Source organism: Larus michahellis, chromosome 1 (genome assembly GCF_964199755.1).
Source record: "Larus michahellis chromosome 1, bLarMic1.1, whole genome shotgun sequence".
In the NCBI taxonomy this organism is placed as follows: domain Eukaryota; kingdom Metazoa; phylum Chordata; class Aves; order Charadriiformes; family Laridae; genus Larus; species Larus michahellis.
The window spans coordinates 34,110,142-34,137,487 of NC_133896.1; the positions used below are offsets into that span (position 1 = coordinate 34,110,142).

The window sequence follows — 27,346 nt, forward strand, 5'->3', positions numbered from 1 at the left end:
AAGAGGATTCCTCATCTTATCTTAAATGAAAGGACATAAACACCAACCAGTATAGCATTCTAGGCTATAAATCTCAAGGAAAACAGGCACCTGCAGACAGCAGTACCTCTGCTTGAAAAAGCTCCAAGGCCCTCTTTTGCACAAGATTTTTTCACTAGACTAAGCAGTCCCACTCACTCCTGAGTTTTGCAGTTCCTATTCCAGGGCAATTATTCTATTCCTCTGTACAAAGTAGGTTAGACATCCAACTTAAAATTGCAGATTTTCCTGCTCATGGACTACTAGACAGCTTTTTCAAGCACCACAGCCAAGCTTCAGGAATATTTGGGGCAGGACAGTATGTTTAAAGTTCTTCACCTACACGCTGGATACTATGCAGCCCTGATGATATTTTTTTCATCAGGGCTCAGATTCTCCTTTTCCTTCAGACTAGAAATCCCATTCCTTTGGAAGATGGGTTGCTTTTCAAGTGCAGAATGCTCTCTTTGTTCTCTTCATCAACAAATATCACACCGTGAATGTTAAAGGATATCAAATTTGGGCTTTGTAGCAAGAAGCAGGAATACAGGCTCTGTATGGCCCTCTGCCACTGAAAAACACAGCCAGGTTCGTGAGATGGGCCATTGAAAAATTCTGATTTTTCTCTTAAATCATGCCAACCACTTTAAGTTTAGGTGCTATAATTTCCTTCAAATTTAATTTTATGGTTAACCTCAGCTGTAAATTTTTTTTTTTTTTTTTTTTACTGTGGTAGCACTTAAGATTCCCCAATCAGCGTGTCACATTTTACTGGGAATCACAGGTCCCACAGATATCAAAGGGAGTCTCTACCAGGAAGTGTTTGCATTCTTAAGTTGTGCTCCTTCAGTTATCTGCATGCACAACTTTATACATGAATAATCCCATAACGTTACTGAAGATTTCACAAACACAAAGTTCAGGCATGTTTTCAGATAATAGGTAAATTCACTTGAAACAGGAAAATACAATATGTGTGAAAACAGAGTTTAATCAGTTAAAGAATCATGTTTAATATAACAATGTCTCCATTTTAATAATTAGCTGTTTCTGATTTTTTTCTAGCATTATAAACAGATAAAACTTCAAGAAGGTATCTGGAGAAAAGATAAGTGAATTAAAAGGATTTTTAGCATTTTAAGTGAAATGAAAAACTTCTAATGGATGTTAACTGCACGTGAGGCATCCAAGCCTACATTTAAGAGAAAAATGCAATGCTGCCCTCCCAGTTCAGTCACAGGAAGCATGTGGCACAGCAAGCATCAGGAGCACCTGGCTCCTTTGATTTCACATGAAATGCTGACCCAGGACCTTGTTTAGAAGCAAACTGCAGCTAAGTGAAAGAGAAATTCCAAGGGCTTTATAACTCCAAGTGCTTTATATAGTGTTTCTCAGTTGCGTGAGAAGTACAACACGTGGGCTGGAAAAGTATGGACTTTGTAGCTAAAATCTGAAATTTTTACTTTTAAAAAGAGGGATAAGTAAGTTATCTTGTTTCTTCATCTCCATTCCTGACTTTCCATATCCCCTGCTCTAGCTCACATAATAAATACAGATTACTTTTTATAATGTCTTATTGTGAGAAAAAAGGTTTTACACTGAAGAACATGAGTTTACTTAACTTTGAGTACTCTGAGCCTGTCCCAAGGTCTACACTGCATGACATTTCTTTTTACTTCATATGCAGAGGTATTTGACTTGTCCTTCTGAAGCCTCCCAAGGCTTTCAAGCAATTCAAGGGTCATAACTGTACTGGGACTGTAAGACATGATGAGCCCTTGTGTTATCCTACAGAAGCCAAGTCCCCCGTTGAAGTAAGACAGAGAAGGTGGTGAGACTGATGTTGCTCCATTATTCTGGGCTCCAGCCCAACCCTTTTCCATCACTGGTGTGGTGGAACTTTCACTGCGAGCTGTTAAAAGAGCTACCTCCCCTTGTTTTTCTAAAGCACAGCATTAGTTTGACATGATTGACATTGGAAAGGGGAGGTTTTCTAACTGAAAATCAACAGTTAAAAGTCTGTACTTATTTTTCAGTTGCTTAACTTTACTGATTATAGCATAAAATTATAATTTGGGATTAATTGCAATTTCATTCTTCCCTCCATACTTATGGGGGAGTCACAAATCTCCAGGCTGATGTCCTGTAGCTCCAGTCCCAAAGTGTTGCAGAGAGGAGGTAGAGGAAGTGGAAGCTGAAAAGAAGGCTAAAATGGCCAAGACTTACCAGAAATTAAAACCAACGGGTCTACAGGAGGGCAGCAGTTTGGAGAGTCAAGAGGAGACCACACAGTACTTCAGCACTTCACCATTCAGTTTTAATGTTGACTGAAAATATTAATCTTACCAAAATGAAGCCTGTGGTATGTGTCCTTTGTCTCTCTCATCTGTATGAAGATATGCAGGAGGCACAGCCGTTCCAGCAATATCCCATATGTGCACTCCATCAGGTATGGAATTTATTTCATACATGTGTTTATCTTAAAATTTACACTCAGAAAAATAGTGGTGGTGGAGGGAAGTATATATGTATCAAAAATTTAAACATAGATGTGCCATGGTTCAAAAGGCTCTATCTTAGATTCTTCATGAGCAAAGGTGAGAAACTTATTTCCAAATCTCAATCTTGAAAATATCCAGCAAACATGGCTCTTTATGGATATTTTAGGCTCAACTTCCCTCCATACCCAAGGCCCGCAAATTCCAAATTTTAGGTCTTTGGATAGAGTGCAAAGTTCTATGGCACACAGGCTGGAAGTAGGCAACAGAATATATATAATAGAGTGGTTGTCAGCCAAAATGCTTTTTCTAATTTATGTACTGTCTATGTCCATCCCACACAGACGTGCTGCATGTACAATGAAAGTTAGTTTTCTATTTCTGTTTTCTTGTAAATACCACAAGATGACAGTTGTACCCCACCTGCCCTGAAAAAGAAATAAGGAGCACAGTTAACTATTCAGCCAGGTGCACCCCTCTCAGAATGCCTGTGACAACTGGGCCAAGCAAACTAGAGGAAATATTTATCAGAAGATCCACCAGCTCTCTTCATCATCCTTTTAAACAGCAACAAGGAACTGTTAGCAGCACCTAACTGCCTTGATTTCAGGTTTCTTCAACTCCCTGATCAGCGTGGGACAACAAGAAGGACAATGAGGGACCCCTGAGGGATGTGCTCTAGGCAATCCTGCTCTAGCAGGGGAGTTGGACTAGATATCTCCGGAGGTCCCTTCCAACTCTGAAGATTCCGTGATTCCGTGTAATGCTTTGTCCTGCTGTTGGTACCTGAATGGTGCGGATGCTGGAGTCTTTGAAGGTGGACTAGAGGAGGAGGGAGCCCTGCCTTTCCCTGATGCTTATTTCCACCTTCTCTTGCACCGACACCGCCCTTCACACAGTGAATCTTGTTAGGTAACGTGTCCCTTTAAAAGGTAAGTTTTTTGTCCTGTAAGTTTTCATCTGAATTAATCTTCATCTAGGTTGCAGTACAGCTGTGTGAAGGCTAATGCCAAGAGGAAGGAAGAAGAGGATGAAGGCGGATGGTATGCTTCTGTTTGGAAGCAGGACCAGTTTAAGCTATATTAAACTAACTGCGGAACAACCTGGTGTTACCTAATCACTAGCAGTGGATCCAGAACTTGCCATTGGTTTGAGTATTTAGTGCATAACTGTTAAAAGCTACTCTGATGCAGGATGAAGCTACTACTGCCGTTCAGAAAGTAGCTAGTCAGACTGGTACTAATTACTGAGCTGCTAGCTTGGCAAGTCAACTACTGGATTAGGTTAGTGATATCATTATTTAAATTATTTACCTGCAGGTTTTCAGCCTCAGGGATTTGCACAAAATCTCAGTTGTTCCTAGAACAAAACACCACCACAAGACCCACACTGGTCAAAAGAAGATATGGATCCTGTGCATGCACATGTTCATGACTCAGAGGTGACCCCATGAGACTACTGCCTCCTAAGTTATATTATGTTCCATGTTTTGAGAAGATCTAAGCTTTTACATCAAAACTTGTCCAATGAAAGAGCTAGGAGTTGTCCGATAGATTTTTCTTCCCCACCTTAAAGGTTTAAGGGGCTTTTAAAGTGCATGGACTATTTTGTCCCCAATTAATTTTATGTATTGGGGTAATCAGAGTCTTAAGTTAATACATAATCTGGCACACAATTCACGAGCTACTTCCTGTAGTAGCTACTTTGTGGTAATGACATGTCATTTCTGTAGATTGTGCAAATTGCTGGCTCTGTTTTTATACTTCAATAAAATCTGTTTGCATAGCTCATACTTCTCCTTTCATTACAGTTAGGCAGGCAGAATTTCAAACAACAAAACTTTACTGTTCATGTCTGCACGTTAAATAACCACTGCAAAGTATAAAGTGTTTTTAAAACAATATAACAACGTGCAAACCGCCGCGAAGTTGTACTGAAATTGCAGTGTACTTGGAGAAGCGACTAATGTGCAAACGAAGCACACACAGATCAGCTGCTTGCAATGCTCCCGTCTCCTCTCCACACACCCTTATTTCTTGTGTAAGTGGTGCATCATGCAATATGAGGGAGAGCTAAATTCTGGGATCAAACACTATAAATGTATATACATCTCAACCGTAATTTGTATCTCATATTCAGACAGAGGACTGTATTTTCATACAAACCATCTACTTTCTCTTACATCCGCAAAAACACTGAAATGTCATTGTTTAGAGATCAAGATACATATGAAGTATATTAAAAGACCAAACCCTTACTAAAAATTAATTGTCAACACTGCTGCAGAATATTTCTTTGCAAGTATCTTTACTTACTGTCTTTGAGTAGTGAATCGGCAGCAGCTTTGTCCGCTTGATTTTGACATGAACGAAGCATGATAAAGAGAACTATTTATCAGTACTTAAGTCCTGCTACTTTTATCATTCATAAGACATTTCACAGAATACCAGGACTCTGGTTTTGAGAGATGATCCAACATTTTCTGGGGACCACCACTCAACTGCTGGGACTTACATGGCGACGCAAACCCTTTTTAGGTATTTGAGTGTGGGTCCTGGAAGAAGTTACGGGAGCTGTGACTCAAAGAGCTCCTGTTCTCTTACTGATAGGTGGAGGGCACCAGCAGAAAGAACGTCGCGTTCAGCCAGGCTGGTACCATGCTGCATTTGATAGTTTACGCTCAAAATGTGCCACCCTAGATAGCTGGCCTGCAGTGCTCCCTCCTCCCACCACACCCAGGCACGTGCCCATTTACTAATTCCTTTCCAAATGTTACATTTCCCATAACTTCATTTGCATTTACAAAGCTGTGGGTTTTAATATTTCCTGCTGCCTCCTATTTGAGATCAGCAAGTTTACTAAAGCCATAACAAATTAACCCAAAATACGTTTGGTGATGGGTGGCTTTGCTTTTACCAATTTTTAAATTTCTTCCTAAGCTCCAGTGGGCAGTACTCTGCTGTAGCACTGGACAAAGGGGAAACTTAAGAGAAACTCCTTCATTAGGCAGAACAATTCCAGCATTGGAACAGGCTGCCCAGGGAAGCAGCTGAGGCACCATTCCTGGAGGTATTTAGAAGGCAGGCTGACATAGCGCTTAGAGATATGGTTTAGTAATGGTTTTGTCAGAGTTAGGTTGATGGTTGGACTAGATGATCTGAAAGGTCCCTTCCAACCTAGGCAATTCCATGATTCTAATTCTGTAACTCATTTTCAAGACACCTGGAGAGCTGTGGTCTTGACGTGTACACAAGAGCTTTTTAGAAGGCCAGTGACTGCACAGTGTATCATTTGTGGTGGAGTTTTGTCACCTACCAAAGCAGGGGAAGATCTGCTGGAGTACCTAAAAGGCCATCTAAAATCCTCCCAGTTTTTCCTTCAAAAATTTGCAAACATCATATTCCCTCACTTCCCCTGAAAAGACGGTGAAGAATCCTGAAGCTGCTTCGATGATTTGTTTGAAAACTGCCTACTTCTCTCCAGCTGGCACTGAACCACTTGCAGGCACACAGAAGAATTCAGCTTCGCTGACTTCTATGCCCAGGAACTGGAACTTGCCACTGAAAGCAGAAAGAACAAACAAAAACCAAGTTTTCCTTTCTGCTTCTTCTCTGGGACCAAAAGCAGACTTTTGGTGACTCTATAACTAATGTTCGGTATAATATCCAAGTACCTAGTGGAATATTTAATGAAGAATATTTTTTATAGAACAATAATATTAAACCATCAAACTCTCAATTTACATTAACTGTGCTTATGAAGATCATCTAAAAGGAACTGCAAAGCCTTCCCTCTCTCTCAATCATAGGGTTTTTTTGTTTTGTTTTGGAGTTTTTTTTGTGGTTTCCCCGCCCCCCTCAAACAAGAGGCATGTGACCACAGAGTAGCCCTCTGCGTTCTGATTACATTGCTAGAAGACATGTCCCAAACGTTTTGTGAGGATGGGATGGGGACAGGATAAGGACAAATAAAGCAAACAGCTGTGTAAAGCTTTTCTATCATTCTCACACCTAACTGAAGCCGGTAGTACCACAGCGAGGACAAAAAAGCTCTTAGCATTATGCTCACGAGCCATTCATCAGGCAGTCCTTTCCTAAAAATAAAACAAATAAACAACAACAATAAAAAAGAAATAGCAGGCAGTACTTACTAGGCTAAGCCTTTGTTAGCAATGAAGCCACCAGAAGCCCTTGAGCAGAGATTAGCAAACTAAGTAATCCTTTGGGAATTCTCCCAGGACATCCAGTCAGTTGATGAAGCTGTTCCAATCTTGGACTGAGATGCTGTGACAACAGTTAGGGCTGAATGCGGTGACGCCAGCTCTGCCTGGCAAAGGGATACAGTTCAGATACCACCGACGGCTCAGTTAATGTACCTAACACGGCAATTGCTTCAGCTACTCAGAGCCATGAGCCCATTTGAGGAGGCCAGCACCAAAATCACCACTTTAAGGAATATTGTCATTACTTGGATTGTAAGTACAGGACTTGCTACCCTCCTTTCATACACTGTATCAGGCGGTGTTATTCTGAGTAATTAGCATTATGTTGGAATGAGCTGAGCGTAGCACCAGATAGCCAACTTCCTGTATTTGAGTCCAGTGTACAGGTATTTTGTAATCACATTGTATATAGCGATCATAAATGCAAACAGAGACAAACAGCTACTAGGATATGTTTTCAGGATTGAATTTCGATAGGACTTCCGGTTCCAAAACAGCTTGTGAGAAGAAACACCTGAAGATACACTGTTTTTTTCAGAACTTAAAACGACTTGGGACGAAGTTTTCCAGGCCAGGTGTCTGCCTCAAGCTGGTATTTTCGAAAGAAATTTTCAACAAGAATCTAAGTATGAAACTAGGGGAGAAAAAAACCTCCCATTTTCACTCCAGTACAGAAAAAAGCCCTCTCAATGTACTTGAAAAGGCCTTTACTTTGAAGAGAGAATTTGAAACTTAGTGGGCGAGTAGACTTTGAATCAGGGATATGCCTCTTGGGCAGTTTTCCTATTGAACATCACGATAAAGCAATAAGCTTTTGAATCTCAAGCTGTGCAGGCACAGCAATAACTAACTAAATAAACAAACATTTAGAGCTAGAAGCTGGGTTTTCTGAAAATTCTGTGGCATCAGCAATGCTGCAGGTGGGTCCTAGCAGCGTTACTCCTACCTGAGGCAGCAGTGGGGACTGCAGCTGATGCTGGGGCTCCACCGTGCTCCGTGCTCCCTCTTCTGGCACCCAAACCAGCGCCAAGAATGGGAGGGGAGGGATGGGTGATGTTGGGGGGCTACAGCAAACGCATCCTCTTGGGTATATCCCATTTCTATTTCTGTCTTTATCCGGGATTTACACAGAACAGTGAGGTTCTTGCATCACACCAGTGGCCCCTAACGAAGTATTTCTCATTTTCTGACTTCCAAGTCCAAGCCTCTGGAAACTACATGCAGAAATACCACGCAGTATCTACTATATGCATACAGCCTTCTTGACTGCAGCTTCTGGGTGCTGTAAACATTTCAAAGAACAGAGCATCACCACAATCTTGCACTAGAAAAGCCCTAATAATGCAGACAGGGCCACAGCACGTATGCACAAGTTCATGAAAAAGCCGATGGCTGAATTCAACGCGGCTCTAAAGTTATGGCTAGCACTCCTATTGCTGAACTACCTCTACTCTCAAATAACCTCTAAATTATATCCATTGAAACTGTGCTTTGATTAAATGAAAATCACCTCATATTAGCAGCCATTCTTGTATTGAATTCCTCCGTGCCTTAGCTTTCTCAGCATTGTAGTGATGATAATGCTACTAGCTCAGAATTTTGGGAACACGTTAGTATGAGCATTCAGATACTCTCCTAACAACTGCTCCAGAAAAGCCTGTAAGAAAATGCAAAAAAAATCTGTATTCAGATAAACATGTAAACAACATGCACATAAAGAAGCATAACCTCTTTTTTTTTTTTTAATTCAGTGAGCAGGATCCATCTCAAACTGAAGGATCATGCATTAAAAAAAGTGATCATGTAATTAAAGATTATCATAATACACACGCATGATGTCACACAGATGGAAACCAAAAAACTATCAGACTTATACTTCAAGTCAAGAACACTTTGGCAGCTGAAAAAAAAATAATCCAAATGTCTACATATTTTCTTCTATAAATAAGTAAATTGATCCTGATATGAACTTGGCTGCAACTAGTTACCCAAACTTTAAAAAAAAAGATCATTAAAAAACATCTTTGAAAGCTTAATTAGCATATTTTGGCACAAGGAGAGGATTCCTTAGCACAATACTTAAAACAACATGGGGAAACTCACATTATCAAATCTGTACTAGAATTTCTGTATAGTACTGCAAACATGACACAAACACCTGGATTAAGGACACACAACTCCATTTTCATAAGTGCTAAGCACAACAAATTCCAAAGGAACGCCATGGGGGCTCTGCAATAGCTTGGCAGCCTCTCGAAGGAAAAACTATGACATTATTTCATTTTCCTAAAGCAAAGTGAAGAAAGAGACCAGGCTTATTAAAATAGAGGTAACAACAGATCAAACACAATATTCTAAGGTTTTCATTCACAGACAGGCTTGCCTTACTTTTATTGTCTTTTAAATCTAGATAAACTTGTAGCATTAAAAAAAACTAAATCTATTTTGACTTTGTAAACTAACGCTGGAGTAACTTGATGAAGGATGAAATGGCACAGGAAGAAGTTTCATTCTGCGAGACGGCACTGTAAACTGAGGGCACTGCTATTCATGCTGGGGAACTCACTACAAGCCGTCCCCGGCGCAGCACGTGACTTAAGGCACTGGAAGTTTGTGTTCAAGAAACTGAAATACAATACTTACAACGATAAAGAAAGCCTGAAGATTACAAATCAAGTGTGAATAGCTGCAGTACTGAATATTCCTGAATCAGCAAAAGATGGAAACAGACTGTACAGTAACTGCACCTAAGGAGATTTATCTCTCAAGTAGAAGTCGCCCGTGACGCTGCTGAAAGCCCCTTAGAGAGGGGGTTGCCCTGCCCCAAACTATCAGTTTTTCCCCTCACTTCCTTGCTTGGGCCCACATTTTCTTTCATCTCCCTTTTTCCTTCCTTTCTCCAGCTTCTGCACAGTTCTCCAACACACGCAAGGGAGTCTTGTAGAGGGAAGAGACCTTTCCCCAGCCTGCGGTTTCCCCGCCAAGCTTGATAAGGACAAGGCTAAGCAGACGAGTTTGCATAATGCCTTTTTAAGACTGCTACCCCAAATATCCACAGACTCTACTTTTGCCTCTTTGGGAAGGGGTTAGGGGACTATGCCCACTATCCTCTAAACAGCATTAAGGACATCTCAGCTCGGAACCAGACACTGCCCCAGCTCTGTGCGTCAGTCACTCTTCAACACAGGGATCCTGGCAGACCTGGAAGCCCTGAGATCAAGAGTTGATGGAAGACGTAGGAGCACATACACATTCTATTGCTTCTACTTTTTCCTAAACGACTTCTGTTATCCTGTTTGCAACACGATTCTGTGTGAGGCAGATCTTACATTAAGGTTCGAAATTCAGAATAGTAGCAGCTCAGCCTAATAAACATTTTTATAGTATCTGAACAGATTCCCCCAAGAGCTTCAAATGCTGTCATGTTACTGCAAGCAACAGGAACTGATACTTGACTACATTTCATAGCCCTTTATATGTAAACAACCTCAAAAACTGTTTCTCACTGGATTTTTCAGTTATGTAAGATGCTACTGTAGTTAAACAGTTTAAGTCCAATGTTTGAAGTGCTATTTTCAAGTTAGGTGTCCCATCAGTACTTGACCAATGCAGTAAGTTTGAGATTTTTTTTTTTTCCTTTCAGTTAATCTGAAAATAGAGATACTTCCTTTTATCTGGGCAACACAACAGCATTCAACGCAATGCTGCTCATCTATCAGCAGTCCGTAAGACCAAATCTGTATTAAGTAGACCACCACCAGATAGACCGAGAATCATAATTAAACAACAAAAAAGTCTTCTCCTTCAAAAGTGCATCTGCGAGTATTCGTGCATTCTCACTGCTTTTAAGCATTTGATTTGCTTGGGCAATTTCAACAGATTAATTAGCTTAAATGTTATTTAATCAGTATTTCTTTCATTTACTACTTAAGTTTTCAGAAAAGTTTTTGTAGCGTATATTGAAATGCATAAACTGTCACATGTATTGTCTGTCCACACATTCACAGTTGCACTAACTACTTCCCTTTTCATTTATGCCTATATAAAAGTTAACTAAGGCAACTGCTTACTCAGAGAAATTTCTACATATTTTTAGCTACTGTTGACTGCCATTTGAATCGGTAAAAATATAAAGATGAGACACTGCTACGTGACGAGCAAATATTGCCGGCAGATCTGCAATCCTGAGAACACTCCTACTAATAGCATTTTGCCACTTAAGACTTCTAACAAACATTATGAAGTTGGGAGGTTTGGTTTTGCTTTAAGTTAACTCGAGCTTCCCCACTCGTGTGTGATACCATCATTCTTATACTCTACAAAAACCCTTAAAGTTTGAGACAAATTTAACCTGATCGTTTCCGTATTTCTGAGCACGGTTCCTTTTTAACATTCAGAAGAACTCTCTCAGTTTTGCATCTCAATCAAACTTTCACACATCCACCCAGAAACATGAATCACACTCGTGCTATTTCAGGGAACACGTACAGCTATAGTGGCAGGGGAAGTGTGCCATCCACCAGATCACACAAACCACAGAGGTAATCACAAAGTAGTGCTTGAAACAGGTAATTTACTAAGTGCAAATAGGTTTTATTCTTTTCTAAAAAACTTGCACTGGTTTGCTGTCAGGACACTCCTGACTTCAGTGCTGCAGACCAATGCTTGCTAGAACCTCAAAACATTTTCTGCCATTAAGGCCCTCATCTGCATTACAGGTATGGTAACTTGGGAAATGCAGCAAATATTTTTTGCCTGTAAGAAAAGGATATGAATTTGATAATCTTTGTAAACTTACTGTTGAAGTACTGCCAACCCCAAGTGTTCAGAACACGTTAAGTCAGAACCTACAAAGGACTTGGGATTTCAAAAGCACTGCAGTTTTGAAATCAAGTGGGAGTGCACTTACGTATTTATTTTTACTTCTCCTTCAGTTGCATTTAGGGTTTTCCTGCTTCATGTTTCATACTTCATTGCACAACTGAAAAACCCTCAACTTTGAAGTGTTTTGAATTTAGACAATCATAAAATTCATTGATTCCAAGAGGTGGACCTTTGTGAAGAACAGCAAGTATCAGAAAATTACAGTAATTAGAGATAACATTTTACAAGGTGTTTAATCAATTTACTTGAGTATTTACAACAGTGTTTACGTAGCCCATTTTTCCTTCTGTTTTATTTCCTGAGTAGTAATACCATAAAAATAAGTTGAAATGAGGAAGGTGCGCAAGACATTAGGAGATTTAGGAGGGAAGTGTCATAAGTCATTTAAATAAATAACTTAAGATCACTTAAAAATTGTTTTTTAGAGACTATCTAAACCAAACCTGCTGGAGTAGTTAAGTTCCACCAACTGTAGTGGAAATTCTGTACAAGTATGCGGAAGTAGCCTGTAATATTGTACATCTGCTTTCCTACCTTTGCTGTACTGTTTAGCATTTAATTTCATGCATAATACCTTTAATTTATGATTTAATACTGTACCATTGAAGACTAGCCACTTACGGTCTATATGAAGTAGCAGCATCTTTAAAAACTGTCAGCACACTAAAATGTAATAAAGAATTTTAAAATATTATTCAGTAAGAAGGGGCAGGACTAATACCTTGCTGAGTAAATGCCCCTTGTTGAAATGTGCATTTGTCACAGCAAGCTGTGCAAACAGAGAATCTTTAGCCTAACATATGCAGTTAACTCCAACACTTCAAAATTTTTTATTAAGAACGGTTGAGATGTCAGTCACTAAAATTTACCACTGGCTTTCTGACCCTTTCTCCTCTACCAGATGCTCATCCTGTAATTCCTGTGTTTATTTTCAGATTGCACCTAGATTATACGCTACTGTCTGCAATCTCAAAAGAGTGAATTTACTCTCTTCTCTAGCCCTTCTAATAGGCTGCATTTTCTAAAAACACATACATATACACGCAGGCACATACAAACAAATAAAAGACGCTAACTTCAGTTTCTAAGGATTTAGTTTACTGTTTAATGTAAGCAGCATTCAGCTAGTGATACTAGTTGCTCTAATCAAAACGTAATGCTGCCACAATTCAAGAGCAGCACAAGCAGAAATGAAAATGGAAATAAGCAAGAACATTTCACCCACCAGAAAGCAAATGCAGAGTTAGTGGCACGCTGACAACAGCAACTGTGGCCTGCTCTCTGAATAGCATGAATAGCAGCAGTTCAGCAGACAGGTAATAAGCACGAGATTTAGTATTAAAGATTCAAGAATAAAAAAGTTGTGAAACTGCACCACAGGATGCAGCTATTAGAACGGAAGATTCACTTAGCACAGTTATACTTAAAAAAAAAAGCAACCAATACACACACACATAAAAAAAAAAAAAAAAAAGGCACACAAGCACTACTGAATAGTGACAATTCAGTTAGTGGATCTGCACTGTCTGTCTGCAAGAAGGCTCATTCAATATATAACATTTACACACTAAAATTCATTGTATAGGATAACTTTTGTAAGTGGTTTATAATAGTACAGGTTTTATTTCACAATTTAAAGAAATTCAAATTGCATTGACAGGTACTATACAGAGATCAATAAAAGGATTATTTTTTCCTAAATAGATTTTTTCCCCTACATTTAATCTTTGGTTCTTTAATATGGAACAAGAGATACTTCATAATTCTTAAATATCAACATAATTTTGGTACATTTAAAAATTATCACTTCCACCAGAAAAAGGTCAGCACCTTTATTTAATCCCATTAAAAAGCATGCATGTTAAGGCAGATAAATCAGAGGAAAAAAAAGTCTTCATTCGCAAGCCCTTTCTCTACCTCAGAAAAAGAGGGGAGCCCCCGTCAATATAAAACCAACAAAACCAGTGGTGTAATGTTAATATCAGCTTCACAACCTTATCAGAGGCGATCTCCAACGATTTCACCTATAAGCTGAAGAACCAAGCTATGAGAACCAAGACATCGTTAATGTAAAACGGTAATTATTACCAAGCTGGCGTCACAAGATCAGAGTCCAATACAGACATTTTGTACCTTGGTGCTGGATAGTGTTACTTGAAGTCTCAGCCTAATAGCCGGTTTATTCATAAGGCACGCACTAAAATGAAACAAACAGTAATTAAGTGCTGACAGTGACCTAGTTAGCTACATAAGGAGCTAGATCGTCCTGTCATTCATTACAGGTTCTCCGGAATCCCTCAGGAATCCCTCAGGAACGGCCCCGTCCGCCCGGGCTGCGCGGGAGGGCGGGAGCGGGCAGCAGCTCCCCTCGCCCGGTCAGCCCCGGCCTCCGGCGCCCGCCGCGGCCCGCCCCGGCTCGGCCCGGCGCCGCCGCCCGCTCCCCCGGCGCCCTCGGATCTCAGCGAGCCGGGCCCCGGTGAGCGGCGGGGCCGGGGCGGGCAGCGCCAAGGCCGCCCGCCTTCGCCTCTGCCTTCCCCTCCCCCGCGCCGCAGCTCCGGCAGCTCCGCGCTGGGATAAGGCAGCCTCTGACTCGCTCGCTGCTCGCGTCCCCCTTCACCTCCCTCCTCTCCCTCCCCCAACGCGCACACTTGATAGAAAGTCTCCTCTCGGCGGCGGGAGGGCGGTGAAATCCTTTCGCTCTCCTCCCTCTCCGCAACGCGAATGAAGCCGCCGCCTTCTGTTCCTCAGCCTTGGCCAAGTCGGCGTTTTGTTGACAAGGCTCTGCCGGGCACAAAATGGGGCTGCCGCTTTCCATGGGCGCCGCCATTTTGTGAGGAGCCGCTGCGCTAAAGCTGCCGAGCCGCAGCCCTCGAGTTAGCGGCGGCAGCGGCGGCGGTCCCGGCGCGGCGCGGCGGAGCGGAGGCCGGGGTCTGTGTAATGGTTGAATAAAGTGACCCCCCTCTAGGGAATCCCCAGCTGACAGTTACGTAAGGGACCGTGCGCAATTGCTGTGCCGGAGCATGGAAGCCCACCGAAGCCCCGCTACGCAATTTGCTTAGCTGCCCGCCCGCTCCCCTTCCGCGCACTCACCTCTGTCGACCGCCCCTCGCCGAGGGGAGACCCCCCCTCTATACCCCCCTCACCCGCTTTTAAGGAATTTTAAGGCACGATTTAAAAACCCCCGCCCTCTCGGGAAGGAAGGTTGAGCCGCCTATGTCTGAACGAGCGGTGTAGCCCCTCGGTCGCTTGTTTTAAACCTCTCTCGTTCACGTTATGCTGGCTGCGGGGAGCCTTGCGCGTACTGTCGCTGAACTAGCAGGGACTTGGAGTGTCACAGGCAGGAGCTGCAGACCAGGATCTGCTGCAGGTCTAATTTTAGGAAGGGGGGTGGCGAGGGGGTGCCTTAACGCTACAGTGAACAGGCACTATGCGTTTCTTGCACTGAAATACACGTACCACCCCTCCATCCAGACTTCCAATACAGAGTATTAATTTGAAACTGAAGGATTTCTCCCCCCGCCCCAGCTCCCCCCAAAGTGTGAGCTCAGGGCAAATCTTCCCAAGCGTCTTACTTTATCTCCAACTCCATGGCTATATTCAAGCTGAAACAGCACTCAAAAGGAAAAAAAAATTTAGTTGAAAAAAAATATGTTTTATTTCCTGAAGTAAGTTAGTACATGGAGTAGAAAGGAATTATAGTTTTCTTTCTTTAAGCGCTCACTTGGGGCCATAATGTGCCATTGATTTTAAAACGGCTCCTTACTGACTTTAATGAGGAGTTCTGCTTAAAAAAACAATCCTGAAGGCCTGATCTGGCCTTGGATTTCAATGTATTGGTTTGCGAGGGGCAAATGTCCCTCCGGAGTCCCTTAAACTGGAGCCAGCGCTCACCTGCGGCTCCGTCTGCTCACCAGGCCCCACCTGGGCTGCTGCTCGCCTCACCTGAGGAGCAAAGGCCTGACAGAAGGCCCCATTCGCCACATGGGCCCCCTCTTCGCTAGCATTTACCCCAAGTGGTGCCAGGCTCCATTGTGGTTCTTCTCCTGGGTTCCCCTGTGTGGAAAACACATCAGGAGAGAAGTGTTTATAAACAGGCTACACACCACAGGCCGAGGGGAAAGCAGCCTGCGGGGCCACTGCTGGCTACTGCCCACCCAGGGCGAGGGCCAAGACCTTCCTCCTTCATTTATTTTATGCTGTATGTTCCATTCACCAACATACAGAAACATATAGGCAGCTCAGACTGAGTCCAGCCCGAAAGCACTTGGGTTACAAGCTGTGGTATACTCCAAGAAGGAAAAAAAATTATATATATATATATGGAGTGAGCCAGAGCTCAGGCCCCCGCTGGGAAACCTCTCCTGGGCAGCCTCTGCCTGGGACGGGGCTCGGCGTTCTTCCTTGGGGAATTTTAAACACCCCACGCCTGGAAATGAGGGGTTCCTGATGTCGCCCCCCCCCTCCCGCCCCCGCCGTGCCATCCGGGGCGACTTCCTGCCCTCGGGAACACCTCGGGCCGGGGGAAGCGGAAAGTTTTTCGAAAAGTCCGAATATCCAGCAGTGCCCCCTTCAGTTGTTGTTTTCTCTCCCCTTGAACTCGGGGCGTTGGGTTCAGTCCAATTAAAAAAATTCGGCCCCGCTTCTTTCCAAATCCACCTTTCCTGCCCTCCCCCCACCCCCCCGCCCCCCCCCACCTCCGCCGTCAGCCAGCGGAGAGAGGCCGATCGGTGCCGAGCCTGGCGAGGGAGGGCCCTTTCCCGGGCCCCGAGCCCCGGAACAACCGGTAGTAGCCGTTTTTTTCTTCCCCTCTTCTCCTTCTCCCTCGCCTCCTTTCCGCCCGGCTTTGTGTGAAGTTTGCGGCACATTGCAGATGAGCCCTTAGCGGCGAGAGGAGCCTATTGTTCCCCGCCAGGAACTGCTTTGCTGGGGCTGCGCTGGCTTTTGCCTTGAGAGCTGCCTCCTGCAGTACCGGCACCGGCCTGCGGGGCCCGCTGTGTTGCGCTCTCCTCCAGGCAGGAGCACGGCGGCCTCAGATCTTTTTGTCTGAGAGAGAAGAGAAGTGAATCCCGCTGCCGCCGCCACCGCCGCCGCCGCCGCCGCCGTAGCCCTGTACAGTGTGTGTGTGTGTGTGAGAGAGAGAGGGAGCGGGCGAGAGGGAGCGGGGGGGGCGATCGCATGGAGCCGCGGCCGTAAGACACACACACACACACACTGTCAATACCTCACTCCGGCTCCCCCCACCTCCCCCCCCACCCCCCCCCACCCCACCACAACAGTAACCCAATTCATTGTGTGATCCAGCAGCACCATGTTGAGTCTCATGTGCAGGCTGGATCGGTTGGGTTTGTGGTGCTGAGAAGAGGCAGCGGCGGCGGGAGGAGGAATTACTGAGAGGTGCCCCTCTCCCTCCCCGTCTCTTTGCCTGTGTGTTGTGTGGAGACAGGACTCGCAATTACCACACTCTCGGGGCTCCCTTATTCCTTTTAAACTTTTTTTTAAGCAAGCCCCTCTCCATGGCTGATCCCCGGCCGAGCACGGGCACCTGGGTCTCTTAAAGACAAGGAGGAGCCGGGGATTGTTGTTGTTGTTGTCGGCCGTTTTTTTTTTTTTTTTAAATTGGATTTTTTTTTTTTTTTACGAGAACCTTTTTTTTTTTAAAATACAAAAATGGCAAATTCGACGGGTAAAAACCACGCAGACCAGCGGAGAAAGGGACTCGCTTTCCTGGACGAGCTGCGGCAGTTCCACCACAGCAGAGGGTGAGGAAAATGGGGAGATGGAACGGGAGGGGGGGAGGCTTTTAAACCGACCAGATCCAACTTCCAGCCCCTTCCCTGAAGGACACGGCAGCCCCAGCGAGGGGAGAAAAGGGGGCAGAGCTGACAAGTTGTGGTGTTTTGTGTGTATCTCCTTTGGCAGGTCTCCTTTTAAGAAGATCCCCGTGGTGGGTGGGAAGGAGCTGGATCTTCACGCTCTCTACACCAGAGTCACCACTTTAGGCGGATTTGGGAAGGTGAGTGGAAGTTTTAATTTGGGTTTCCCTCCCACTAACCTCTTCCCAAAAGTCTCCTCTGACCCCCGGGGGCGGCGGGGGGAGCCGGGGTGGCCGGGAACCGTCCTATTTAAAGCCGGTTAGAGAAGGTGGGGGGTGGAAGAAGGAAGCGAGCAGACAGGCAGGTTGGTGGCTCGGCCTTGTCGGCGGAGCGATGAAGGGGGATCCGGGGGTACGGCGCGCACCCCGCCCGTGCCTCCCCCGGAGCCCCCGGCCCCTTCCCCCCCCGGGAAAAGGCGAGGGGGGGAGCGGAGCTCTCCGGTGGGCGAGAGGCAGTTTCTTTCGCTTGTGGTGGCAGCCCTGTGTGTGTGTGTGTCTCCCTCTTCCTCACACAGAGGGAGAGAGAGAGACAGAGAGGAGAGAGTCTGAGCGCAGTTTTAGTGCAACTCAAAATTAGCGGGCATGTTTAACATCGATAATCGGCACGGAGCATGGGCTAGGAAACGATCCTCGCAGCCGGGGGGGGCCGGGCGCTGCCCTCCGAGCCCTTCCCGGGGAAAAATAACAAAAGGGGCACCCAAGACGGTGTGTAATCAAATAGCCATCTTTAGGCTTCAAGGCTGGGGACAGAAATGTAGGCCTCAAAAGAAAGGCCTCTCCGTGTCTGTGGATCCCTCTCGGGGGGACCCCCCGGGCGGGCTCCCCCCGCGCCCCGCAGGCCGGGGGCCGCCCCCGCCCCCGCCGCCCGGCCCGATTTTAAACTTCTTTGGGTTTTTAACGGACCGCGGTAGGATTTAAAAGGGGGCGACAGAGGGACTCCCGATTGGTTATTGTCCAGGCAGTAAAAACAAAAACAAACAAACCCCCCCAAAACAACACCAACCCTCCCGGCCGCCCCCCGGAAAAAAAAAATAAATGCGTGTATTAAAAAATAAATAAAGTAAAATACCAGTGAGAAGCGGGATTTTTCCCGAAGAGGAAATACCACGACTGTCAGTAAAATATATAGTCCTAAATCCCATATACATTCTTGTTTATTTCTTTTTGTATATTTACCGATTTTCTTCATGGCAGCTTGTGGGGTTTTTTTTTGTGATGTTCGGTGTCAATGACATGTTTATGTGTACGTTGTGTATCTCGGCCTGTGTGTTGTTTTTGACAGGTATCAGAGAAGAATCAGTGGGGAGAAATTGTAGAGGAGTTTAACTTTCCCAGAAGTTGTTCTAACGCTGCCTTCGCTTTAAAACAGTATTACTTGCGGTGAGTGCTATCAAGCTGTAGCAGTAGTATTTTTTGAGTGTGGCATTACATTTGGGTTTCTGTGTGTGCAATAATAAAAATACCCCTTTTAAAAATCTATAAAATAAACCAGAAAGAACTTGTAATTCCTTACTGGTCTGGTGCAGTGATCAGTTAAAGGTAATTCTGCTTTGTATTTATTTTATTTGTGTTTTTACATCTGTAAGCCTTAAACTTTGAAGGGATACCAAGTATATAAACAGTGTATGTCAGAGCCATTTTTAGTGATTGTTTTAGGATTACGGTACTGAAGGACTGTTACTAAGAGATCATGTTATTGCAGTTAGAGAAACTTAGCTTAATTTTTGGAGCACTGAAATGTGTTGATACATGTAAACTTGTTTACTGCTCAGTGGGGTCAGGCATTGAATGAAAATGCTTCTGCAGGAAGGTTGACTGCTTTGGATAAATGATATTGTTATCAATTACTAGCTGCATACATTATTTTTTGTTTTAGAGTAAAAAGAGCTAAATAATTTTTGCTGTTACTTGAAAAATAGTAGATTTCTGCAGTTTTTAAAAATAAGATTACATTCCTTGAAATGATACAGGTTGTTTTTTGTGATGCAGATTATTTTTTCAATGTAGCACGGAGTTCATATTGAATATTTTAAATTACTGTGTGTGTTCAGTTACTAGATGACTTTTTAAAAAAAATATTTTTTAATAACTTTTGGTGATTATTCTTTGTGTGAAAGAATTTGAAATTATTGCGTATATAGTGTTTTTAGGTGCTATACATAGACAGTTATACTGCATTTATAATAAAGTTTTATGTACACTGGTTAAGGAATGTAATTTTCTGTTTCTGAATTGTATAAATTATATTTTTCATTGCAATTAATGATAATATAGATGTGCAATATGTACAAAAGATGTATGGGCTTTTGGGCTTCTGTTTTGGTGATCTGAGTACACACAAGCTTTATCTGTCTCTAGTTTGGCCTTGTGAATTAGGAAATGCAGTAATTGTACAGGTGCACTTTCTATTGGTTGTCCTAGATTGACTTCCAGCTTGAAGCTGTAGAGTTCGTAGCACAGTGGAGCAGTTATTGAGTTACAATGATGTCTGCAAAACCTTAGTCAGTTATCTGTAGTTACTGAATTTTTCTTTTTTTTTTTTGTTGGTGAAATATGATCGCTTTAAGATCCAGACTAAGAAAAGAAATTACCATTGTTAATAGCTTTAGCAAAGTTTATGATTGCTAGCAGGCCTAGGAAAAAAGTGGGAAGCTCACTTTAGGATGTCCTGCTCTGTTTTGGTTTGGTTTGGTGTTTTTTTTTTGTTTTTTTTTTTCAATCTACTAGATAGTATTGAGGTAGTGTTGCTGAAGATTTATTGAATCATAGAAAGTAGTTTTTTTTTCTTTTTGTGTTTTTCTGTTGGGCCATGTAGTCTATTACTTGACTAGATTTTTACATATAATTTGCAAAATGATAGTTTTTTTGGTTTTTACCCTTTTTATTTCCATATTTTGTAAGTATTTGCATGGTCTAACTTTTTGTAGTAGAAGGTTGTATGTCATTTGTGTTTACATCTGTATTTTGAAAGCATTTATGTGCTGTGACAGTTAACACAATTAATGTTAATTTGGCCTTCTAATGACTATTAATTTTTAATAAGATAATACTTTTTAATTTAGAATCAGACATACAAAAATGTTATTTTTATTATTAGCAAGTTGGTATTGACATTATTTAAAATATAGTTGCTGAAAATACATATACATGATTACATACAAATAAGTGAAAGGTTTTTTATTTATTTGGAATTTAGAAAAAAAAATTGATGAACAGTTAAGATGAAGAATCTCTAAAAATGTTGGTTTTATCATAGCCTCTGATTTATTTAGGCCATTCTGAAATAAACTGTCAAGGTTGTTGGTTTTGGGGTGGATTGGGTTTTAGTGGTTGATTTGTTTTTTGTTTGTATTTTTTCTAAATTACTACTTCACTCACTGTTGCTTCTCATATAATCTAAGTTTGATGTGAACAGTTTCCCAGCTGTGTTCACGTCCTTACATGTGTGGTAATAAGACTGTATATACACATGTATCTCCGCTAGGTTAACATTTGTTTAGCTTTAACCTAGCAGGTTTTTTTTTGGGGGGAGTGGGGATTTTGTTATAGGAAAAGAAAAAAATGCTCTAATGATAAATTCATATAAAGGCTCTTGTTTATCTGTGTTGAAGAACATAACCTGAGGTTTCTTATAGGGCCAGATTTTCATGAACTGCTGAGCAATTACCCTTGGAAAAAATGTTCCTCTTGAGTCCCAACTATGACTATAATCTTGGCCTCACTATTGTAATGACTTTGCAAACAAAGCCAAACAAATTGAAGCCTATCAACTTTTATATACTTTTTTATCCAATCATATGTTGTGTGTCCTGTAAAGTGAGGGATCTGCATGGCAGATGGGACCCTGTTGAATTCAGAGGGATTTGGTGGTATGCGCCTACATACATACATTCGCAAATTTGGATTCGTTTGTGATGAAAGTTGCCTCTTTCTATGAAACATCTGGCATAGCATGTTCACTGAGATAAGACCTCAAGCTACATGGACCACTTGCTCATTTTGCTGTGCTATCTCTAATAATGCTGTCAGTTGGACTTAAAATTGCTATGTAAATAGTTTAGAAAGTTGAATTATTTGTGTGACGGGAGTAGTCCTGTTGGCTTGATCAAACCAAATGTTTTGCCAAACAATCATCGGGTTATGGTTTTTCTAGGCAGTTGTGAGGTGTACCTTTTTTGTTTAAGTAACTTTTTCATTGTGACTGTTCTGGAATTTTGCCGGGCGTCTTTGGGAATGTATGTTAGGGTTCATTAAAGACGTGAATTGTTTGAACTTCTGATATAATTATCATAGGCTTTATGATAGGTGATACTTCAATATATGATAGACAATCCTATCTACCCCTTCTCCCTTCTTTTCTCTCACTGGAAAAAGTTATTTATAATAGGGAAGGTCTGAACCATTCAAACTTTGTGCCTGTGTTGCTTTGAGCTGTCTGACAGGTGAAGTAATTTATGCACTGTGGTTCTTAGTGAGCAGTCAAAAGCCACAGTGCCGATAACCATTGATAGACTGTACTTGTTAATGTAGTTCTGTGAGTCTCTACAGCATCAGAGTGTGTAATTCCCTTGGATGTAGTGCAAATTAGATGTTTCATCTCAATTGAGGTGAATCAGTAAAGCATTTTCCAAATGCATCTCTAAAGATTATTTTATAATGTTAATGAAAATATTTTAATATGGGGTAATAAATGTAAACATCAGTAATGTGGGCATGCTTTTACGTTTTTGTTAGTTGGTAAACATATACGGTGAGTGAAAAGAAACTTAACATGAAATATAGCCTGTTTTTTATGTTAATGGTTGATGAGGTTACAGTCCTACAAAGAATTGGGCTGATGTGACCTTATACGTTTGCATAAGGTTCTGTTGTTTTTTGTGTGAGCGTAAGTGATACATTTATTCTGTTGTGGGCCTTCATCTGTTCTTGGGGAGTGAGAGACCTTGTGAACTTCATGTGCAAATGAAGTATGCCTAACCAAATTAAAAATCGGTTTGCTTTTAAAAGGTATTTATCTGCATTAAGAGAAATTACGTGGAAGGACTCAGTGTCAAGTAAAATAAGTTTAAGTCTCAGTTCTGCAGAGAATTTCTGAAAGGTGGGAGGCAGGTGTGTATTATAAGCTTCTGGTAAAGACAGCAGAAATGAGTTAATACTAGTTAAAGGTGAGTAAGAATTTGCTGTTGTAAATATATTGGGGAGGTAAGGGGAAGTCAAGTAGAGAGGAAAGAGAGCAGTTCATAAATGAGAAGTTGCATAAAGTTATTATAAAGACAAGCCATTATTCCAAATTTCCTGAAATTCCATATATAGTAGGATGAAAAAGTGTGAGCGGTTAAAAATCAGGACCATGTGATATCGTTATTGATAACAAATAGCGGGGGTTCTTGAAAGATCTGAAGATATTTATAAGACATTTGATCTTCAAGTTGCCCTAAGAGATTGAATAATAAATAATACCAGTTTCTTTAATAAAAAAGAAAAAAACGGGGGGGAGGCAGGGGGAAGAAAAAAGAGGGGGGAAAAAAAGGTATGAGCTAAAGAGCTAGTTAAATTTGAGGGATTCTGTTTCTAGTAAAATAATGGCGGAAATATTAGGGAAACAATAATAAGCAGCCTGGACTTTTCCAAGCAAAATTACTTTAAAAGAGTTTTCTTTGTTATTCTTGCTCAGTGTTTAAAATTAGGATCTGATACTGCAACAGCGTCTGCACATAGATCAGTGAGTATGGAGAAGTACAGGACTGCTTGCTTGCCAGATCTGATTGCAGGTTCAAGGCCCCAGTGGATGAAGAAAAAGTTATAGCTGTAGTAATATTTTACATATTTTCTAAAATTCAAATGCATCTCAGAATCTCCTGTTGACAAATTATTTATGTATATGAATAGTCATCTGAATGAGAAATTGGGTGAAGGACCATAAACAAAAATAGAACAAAGTATAAAGAATAGATTTGGTGAGTCACAGCAGTTTTAGGTGCTAAAAGAGTAACATCAGTGCTTACACATGCATGTAGTAATACAAGTTTAGCCATTTTAGGAACACTTAGTGTCTGGATTGATTAAATTTATGAGAAGGTGAATAGTATCCTTGCGATGTTAGCAGACAACGATAGTGGGAAGAGTTAAACACAAGTCTGGGCAGAAAAGAAAAGGTTATCTAAAGAAATTAGGCACACGGTTGGAAAATACAAATGAGATTTAGTTTGGAAAATGCAAGCTAAAACAGTTGAGGGACAGTAATCCAAACCAGGTATTCATTGTGAGGGAATAACCTGGAAAGCAGCATTGCTGAAAAAGGGATAGGAGCGATACCATGGGCCTGGTAATCCTGTCAGTTGTGTGCGCCCAACTCCCTTTCATATGAAAGGGATTTGTCCATGCTTCTGACAGGAAGAACAGGCCCCAATTTGCAATATGATATATAGACTTTGTAAAAATCAGAATGAGTTTAGGTTGCATCTACAAAGGCATTGAACCAAGTGGGAGATGAGTTTTTGTATGAGGCTGTGTGACTGTATTTGGAGTACTGTTTTACTTTCACAGCCTCTGCAACAGGTGGGGCAACTTAACAGAAGCTTAGAGAAGAGCAACAAAATGTTAAGAAGGCTGAAGGGACTAACTGATTTTTAAAAAAGATTTGAGAAATAAATGTTTTGCTTGGCTAAATGAAGATTTTGGATGAGAAAGGGAAATGGTATCTGACAAGCATTTTGAAGGGCCCAAATACTTAAAAGAGATTAATTTTAAATAAAGTGAGAAGCTGTGTTAACGTGTAAGCTGAGATGAAACCCAGGGAGAAAATTCAGAGAAGATAGCAGCACAAAAACCCCCAAGATATACTTGTATACCTTCTTAATAGTATGCCAGGCAGAGTTGGGGAAAACCCCACACCATGGGTCATTCAGAACTAGCCCGGTTGGGACACTAATACACTGTGATGGGTAACAAGCCAGGACTGTCAGAGAAATGGACCAGATGACCTTACAGCTTCTGTCCATCCTTGAATAACACTGTAATGAAGGCTTTCATCTTGCATAGCTAAAGACTTTTATTGCAACACTCCAGGCTTCACCTGCGAAATCTATTGCGCTTAATTTTGTCACAAATCCTGCAGTCATTGGCAAGCCAGGAAACAAAATACATGGATGATATTTTTATGATTTCTTTTTAAAATCATTTTCGCCTCCTCAAGATAAGAATTGTAATGCGTGTTTCAGTCAGATGTCTTAAGGTCTTGCTTTTCAGTCTGAAGCAAATATTTTACATAGTTGGAGGGGGATTTTTATTTTAGTTGTACTGTAATCATGTAGTCAACATATTCACAATCAACACTAGTTACTTACTGTTCATGCTGTAAAGCTTTATTTAGGGGAATTAAATATGTTGGTTGTTAACATCTTAGAATGTCTCTCAATGGAAGTTAGTTATTTGGATGGATGTTGTCTTGTCACAGTTCCCGGGAATCCGCTCATAAGAAAATAGAACTTTTATAATACAAAATTTTCATTAGGCCTCTTCTGAGGAGACCAAGCAGCAGGTGAAAGGAAATATAGCTACCTTAAAATTGCTCTTTCTTAGAGTTATGTTGTGACACTAGTCACTATGCGGATGAGTTTGGCCTCTATCAAAGTTTCTGAGCTTTTTCTTCAAGGGGTAAACTCCTCTTTACTGCTGAAAAACATAGTGAAAAATTAGTGTGATGGATGTTAACATATTTTCTCTTCCTGATTATTTTTCTGCAAGCTTTTTTGTTAGAAATGACCTAAATCACTGCTGCTAAGCTGAAATATATTGGTTTATTTGGGGAGGGGTGAATGTTGTTCTTCAGTTTTAATACAGAATTCTGATTGTTTAACTTGAAAGCTTATCTGGACAGATGTCAGAACTAATAACCTACAAAGAGCAAGTTTCTGGCAACACTATAATAACTGTGGTGACTTCTAGGACCTACTGAATCTTCTAATAATTGGTGGAAAATCTGTATGTTAAAACCATTTTCTAATCTTCAACTGAAACAGTATAAAAATTAATTTATGCTTTAAAATTATTAATAGCTGTGGTGTAGTGTCTTAGGTTTGAATAAATGGTAAACATATTACAACAAGATCGAGAATGCATATGGAATGCAAGGATATTGCTTCTTTCCTTGTGAAGTGGAATAAGCCTGGGCTAAGAAAAGGAGTTTCAGTCTTTTAAAATTTATTTTAGAGCTAATGAGCTTTAATTATCTTGTTTATTTGCAGTTAAACCTCAGAAGATAAGACTTCTATACTCTTTTATTTCTTTCCTAATTCCTTCCCCACTTTCCTTAGTAATAGAGAAGTATAATTTGTTAAGTTTTACAGGTGAGGTACTAGAGGTACACAGAGGCTCAGACTGTTGCTTTGAGAGTGCATGTCAAATAGGAATGAAATTCAAATACAGTAAAGCCTTTTTATTTTTTTTTTTTTTTAAATGTTAGAATCCAGTTCTGACAGGCAAATTTCTTCTTCCTGAAGCTTAGTTAAACCATCTATAAAAGGGGGCTACTGTTATGTTCTATCTTTTAAAATTCCTTTTTAATCAATAGCTGAGGAAGGATTGTTTGAAAAATAAAACAGGATATTGTTGTGTTCTGTGAATTGGAAAACTGAAAACTAAGTATGTAACAGATTATGAGAATGGATAGTTTGTGTTTTGTTTTGCTGTACTTTGTTTTAAAATGCTTGTTCAGAGTGTCAGAGGTGTCTTGCAGCTTAAATGGAACTACTTGGAGTAAGTGTTGTACTAGTCCACATTATTAGAAGACACACAGCTCATAGAGGGAATTGGGTATAGGCCAGAGATCCCATCACATGATCTTGTTTCTGGTTATCAGTCTGATACATATTTATTCTGTGGCCTTAGTTAAATCATTTGCCATCTCTTTATTCATATTTATAAAGTGGGTATACTGATGTTTGTTTACCTATCTCACAGAGAAGTGTGAGACTGTAAGCTCTTTAATGCAGGGATTGTGTCTCTTCATGCTTCTATGTCATATCTTAAATATTTGAAAATGAATATAAATTAGGAATATATGAGGAAAATAAAACTATTCATAAGCTTGTGTGCCCTCTGCAGTGTTGAGAAGCAGAAAATATAGCATAAATGAGAGGAAGAACAATCTTTATTCCTTAGGGAATAAATAAACTTGGGATACCTAAGCAGAGAAATATTGGAACGGTTGAAATAAAGAAGCTTATCTTAAGGAAGGATAATAAAACAGCAAGATGGTACCCAGAATAGTGAGCTTAGGCTTTGCCTGAGGTACTAGATTAGTGAGCTAGGTATCAGATCTAAAATACAGTCTCCTTGGAGCAACAAGTTCAAGTCTAAGCAGACCCGAATTAGATTTTCAGCAACAAGGCAGTGACACTGAGTTCTCTACTTTTTGTTTCCCTATCTTTAAACTGAATGTGCATACATTTATTTTAACTCCAGAGAAATTGTAGCAAGCCAGCTATGCTGCAAGAGGCATTGCATACTATTATAATAGAGTGGAGTTCTGTTGAATGATGCACTGGAGCATGTTTGTCTGCAGGAGTGAACTGTGTTCGTACTATTCTCCTTTTTTATGGGTGTGGGAGGAGCAACTGTTTAGATTAGTAGTGTCTTAGAATAATTTACAGTGTTACTTGTCAGTCCATGGCTGCCTAAAATACATGAAAATCCTGTAAAGTAAGGCAATCATTCTGATTCAGAGAGACCTTTTCTCTTACAATGTTTGCTGGACTTTTCATATGTTTGTGGAAATTTAGATGGGTCATACTTAGGGCTGCCTGCATTTCTCCATTGTTAGTGCTGTGACGTCTGCTGGTTGGCCTCTGC

The 27,346-nt window shown here is 41.3% G+C and overlaps 1 protein-coding gene and 1 long non-coding RNA gene across 5 annotated transcripts in view; one reads left to right on the forward strand and one right to left on the reverse strand.

Moving 5' to 3' along the window:
- Positions 1 to 991: 991 nt before the first annotated feature.
- LOC141735161 (uncharacterized) lies at positions 992 to 15,024 on the reverse strand. Of its 4 annotated transcripts, none has more exons than XR_012584672.1 (5): positions 14,713 to 15,024; positions 11,648 to 13,819; positions 8,249 to 8,395; positions 6,667 to 6,842; positions 992 to 6,076 (listed from the first exon to the last, which is right to left on the reverse strand). It is a non-coding gene; the product is annotated as an uncharacterized LOC141735161 (long non-coding RNA). The 4 variants fall into 4 exon arrangements; XR_012584679.1 differs by lacking the exon at positions 14,713 to 15,024 and adding an exon at positions 13,903 to 14,254; XR_012584669.1 differs by lacking the exon at positions 14,713 to 15,024 and having other exon boundaries at positions 6,667 to 6,838; positions 11,648 to 14,254.
- A 1,897-nt stretch (positions 15,025 to 16,921) lies between these two features.
- ARID2 (AT-rich interaction domain 2) overlaps positions 16,922 to 27,346 on the forward strand; it is a 105,309-nt gene continuing 94,884 nt past the window's right edge. Inside the window, exons 1-3 of the mRNA XM_074567950.1 lie at positions 16,922 to 17,381; positions 17,542 to 17,635; positions 18,777 to 18,874. Of these exons, the coding sequence (XP_074424051.1) occupies positions 17,290 to 17,381; positions 17,542 to 17,635; positions 18,777 to 18,874 (284 nt within the window). The 5' untranslated portion in view covers positions 16,922 to 17,289. The remainder of the gene's footprint in view (positions 17,382 to 17,541; positions 17,636 to 18,776; positions 18,875 to 27,346) is intronic.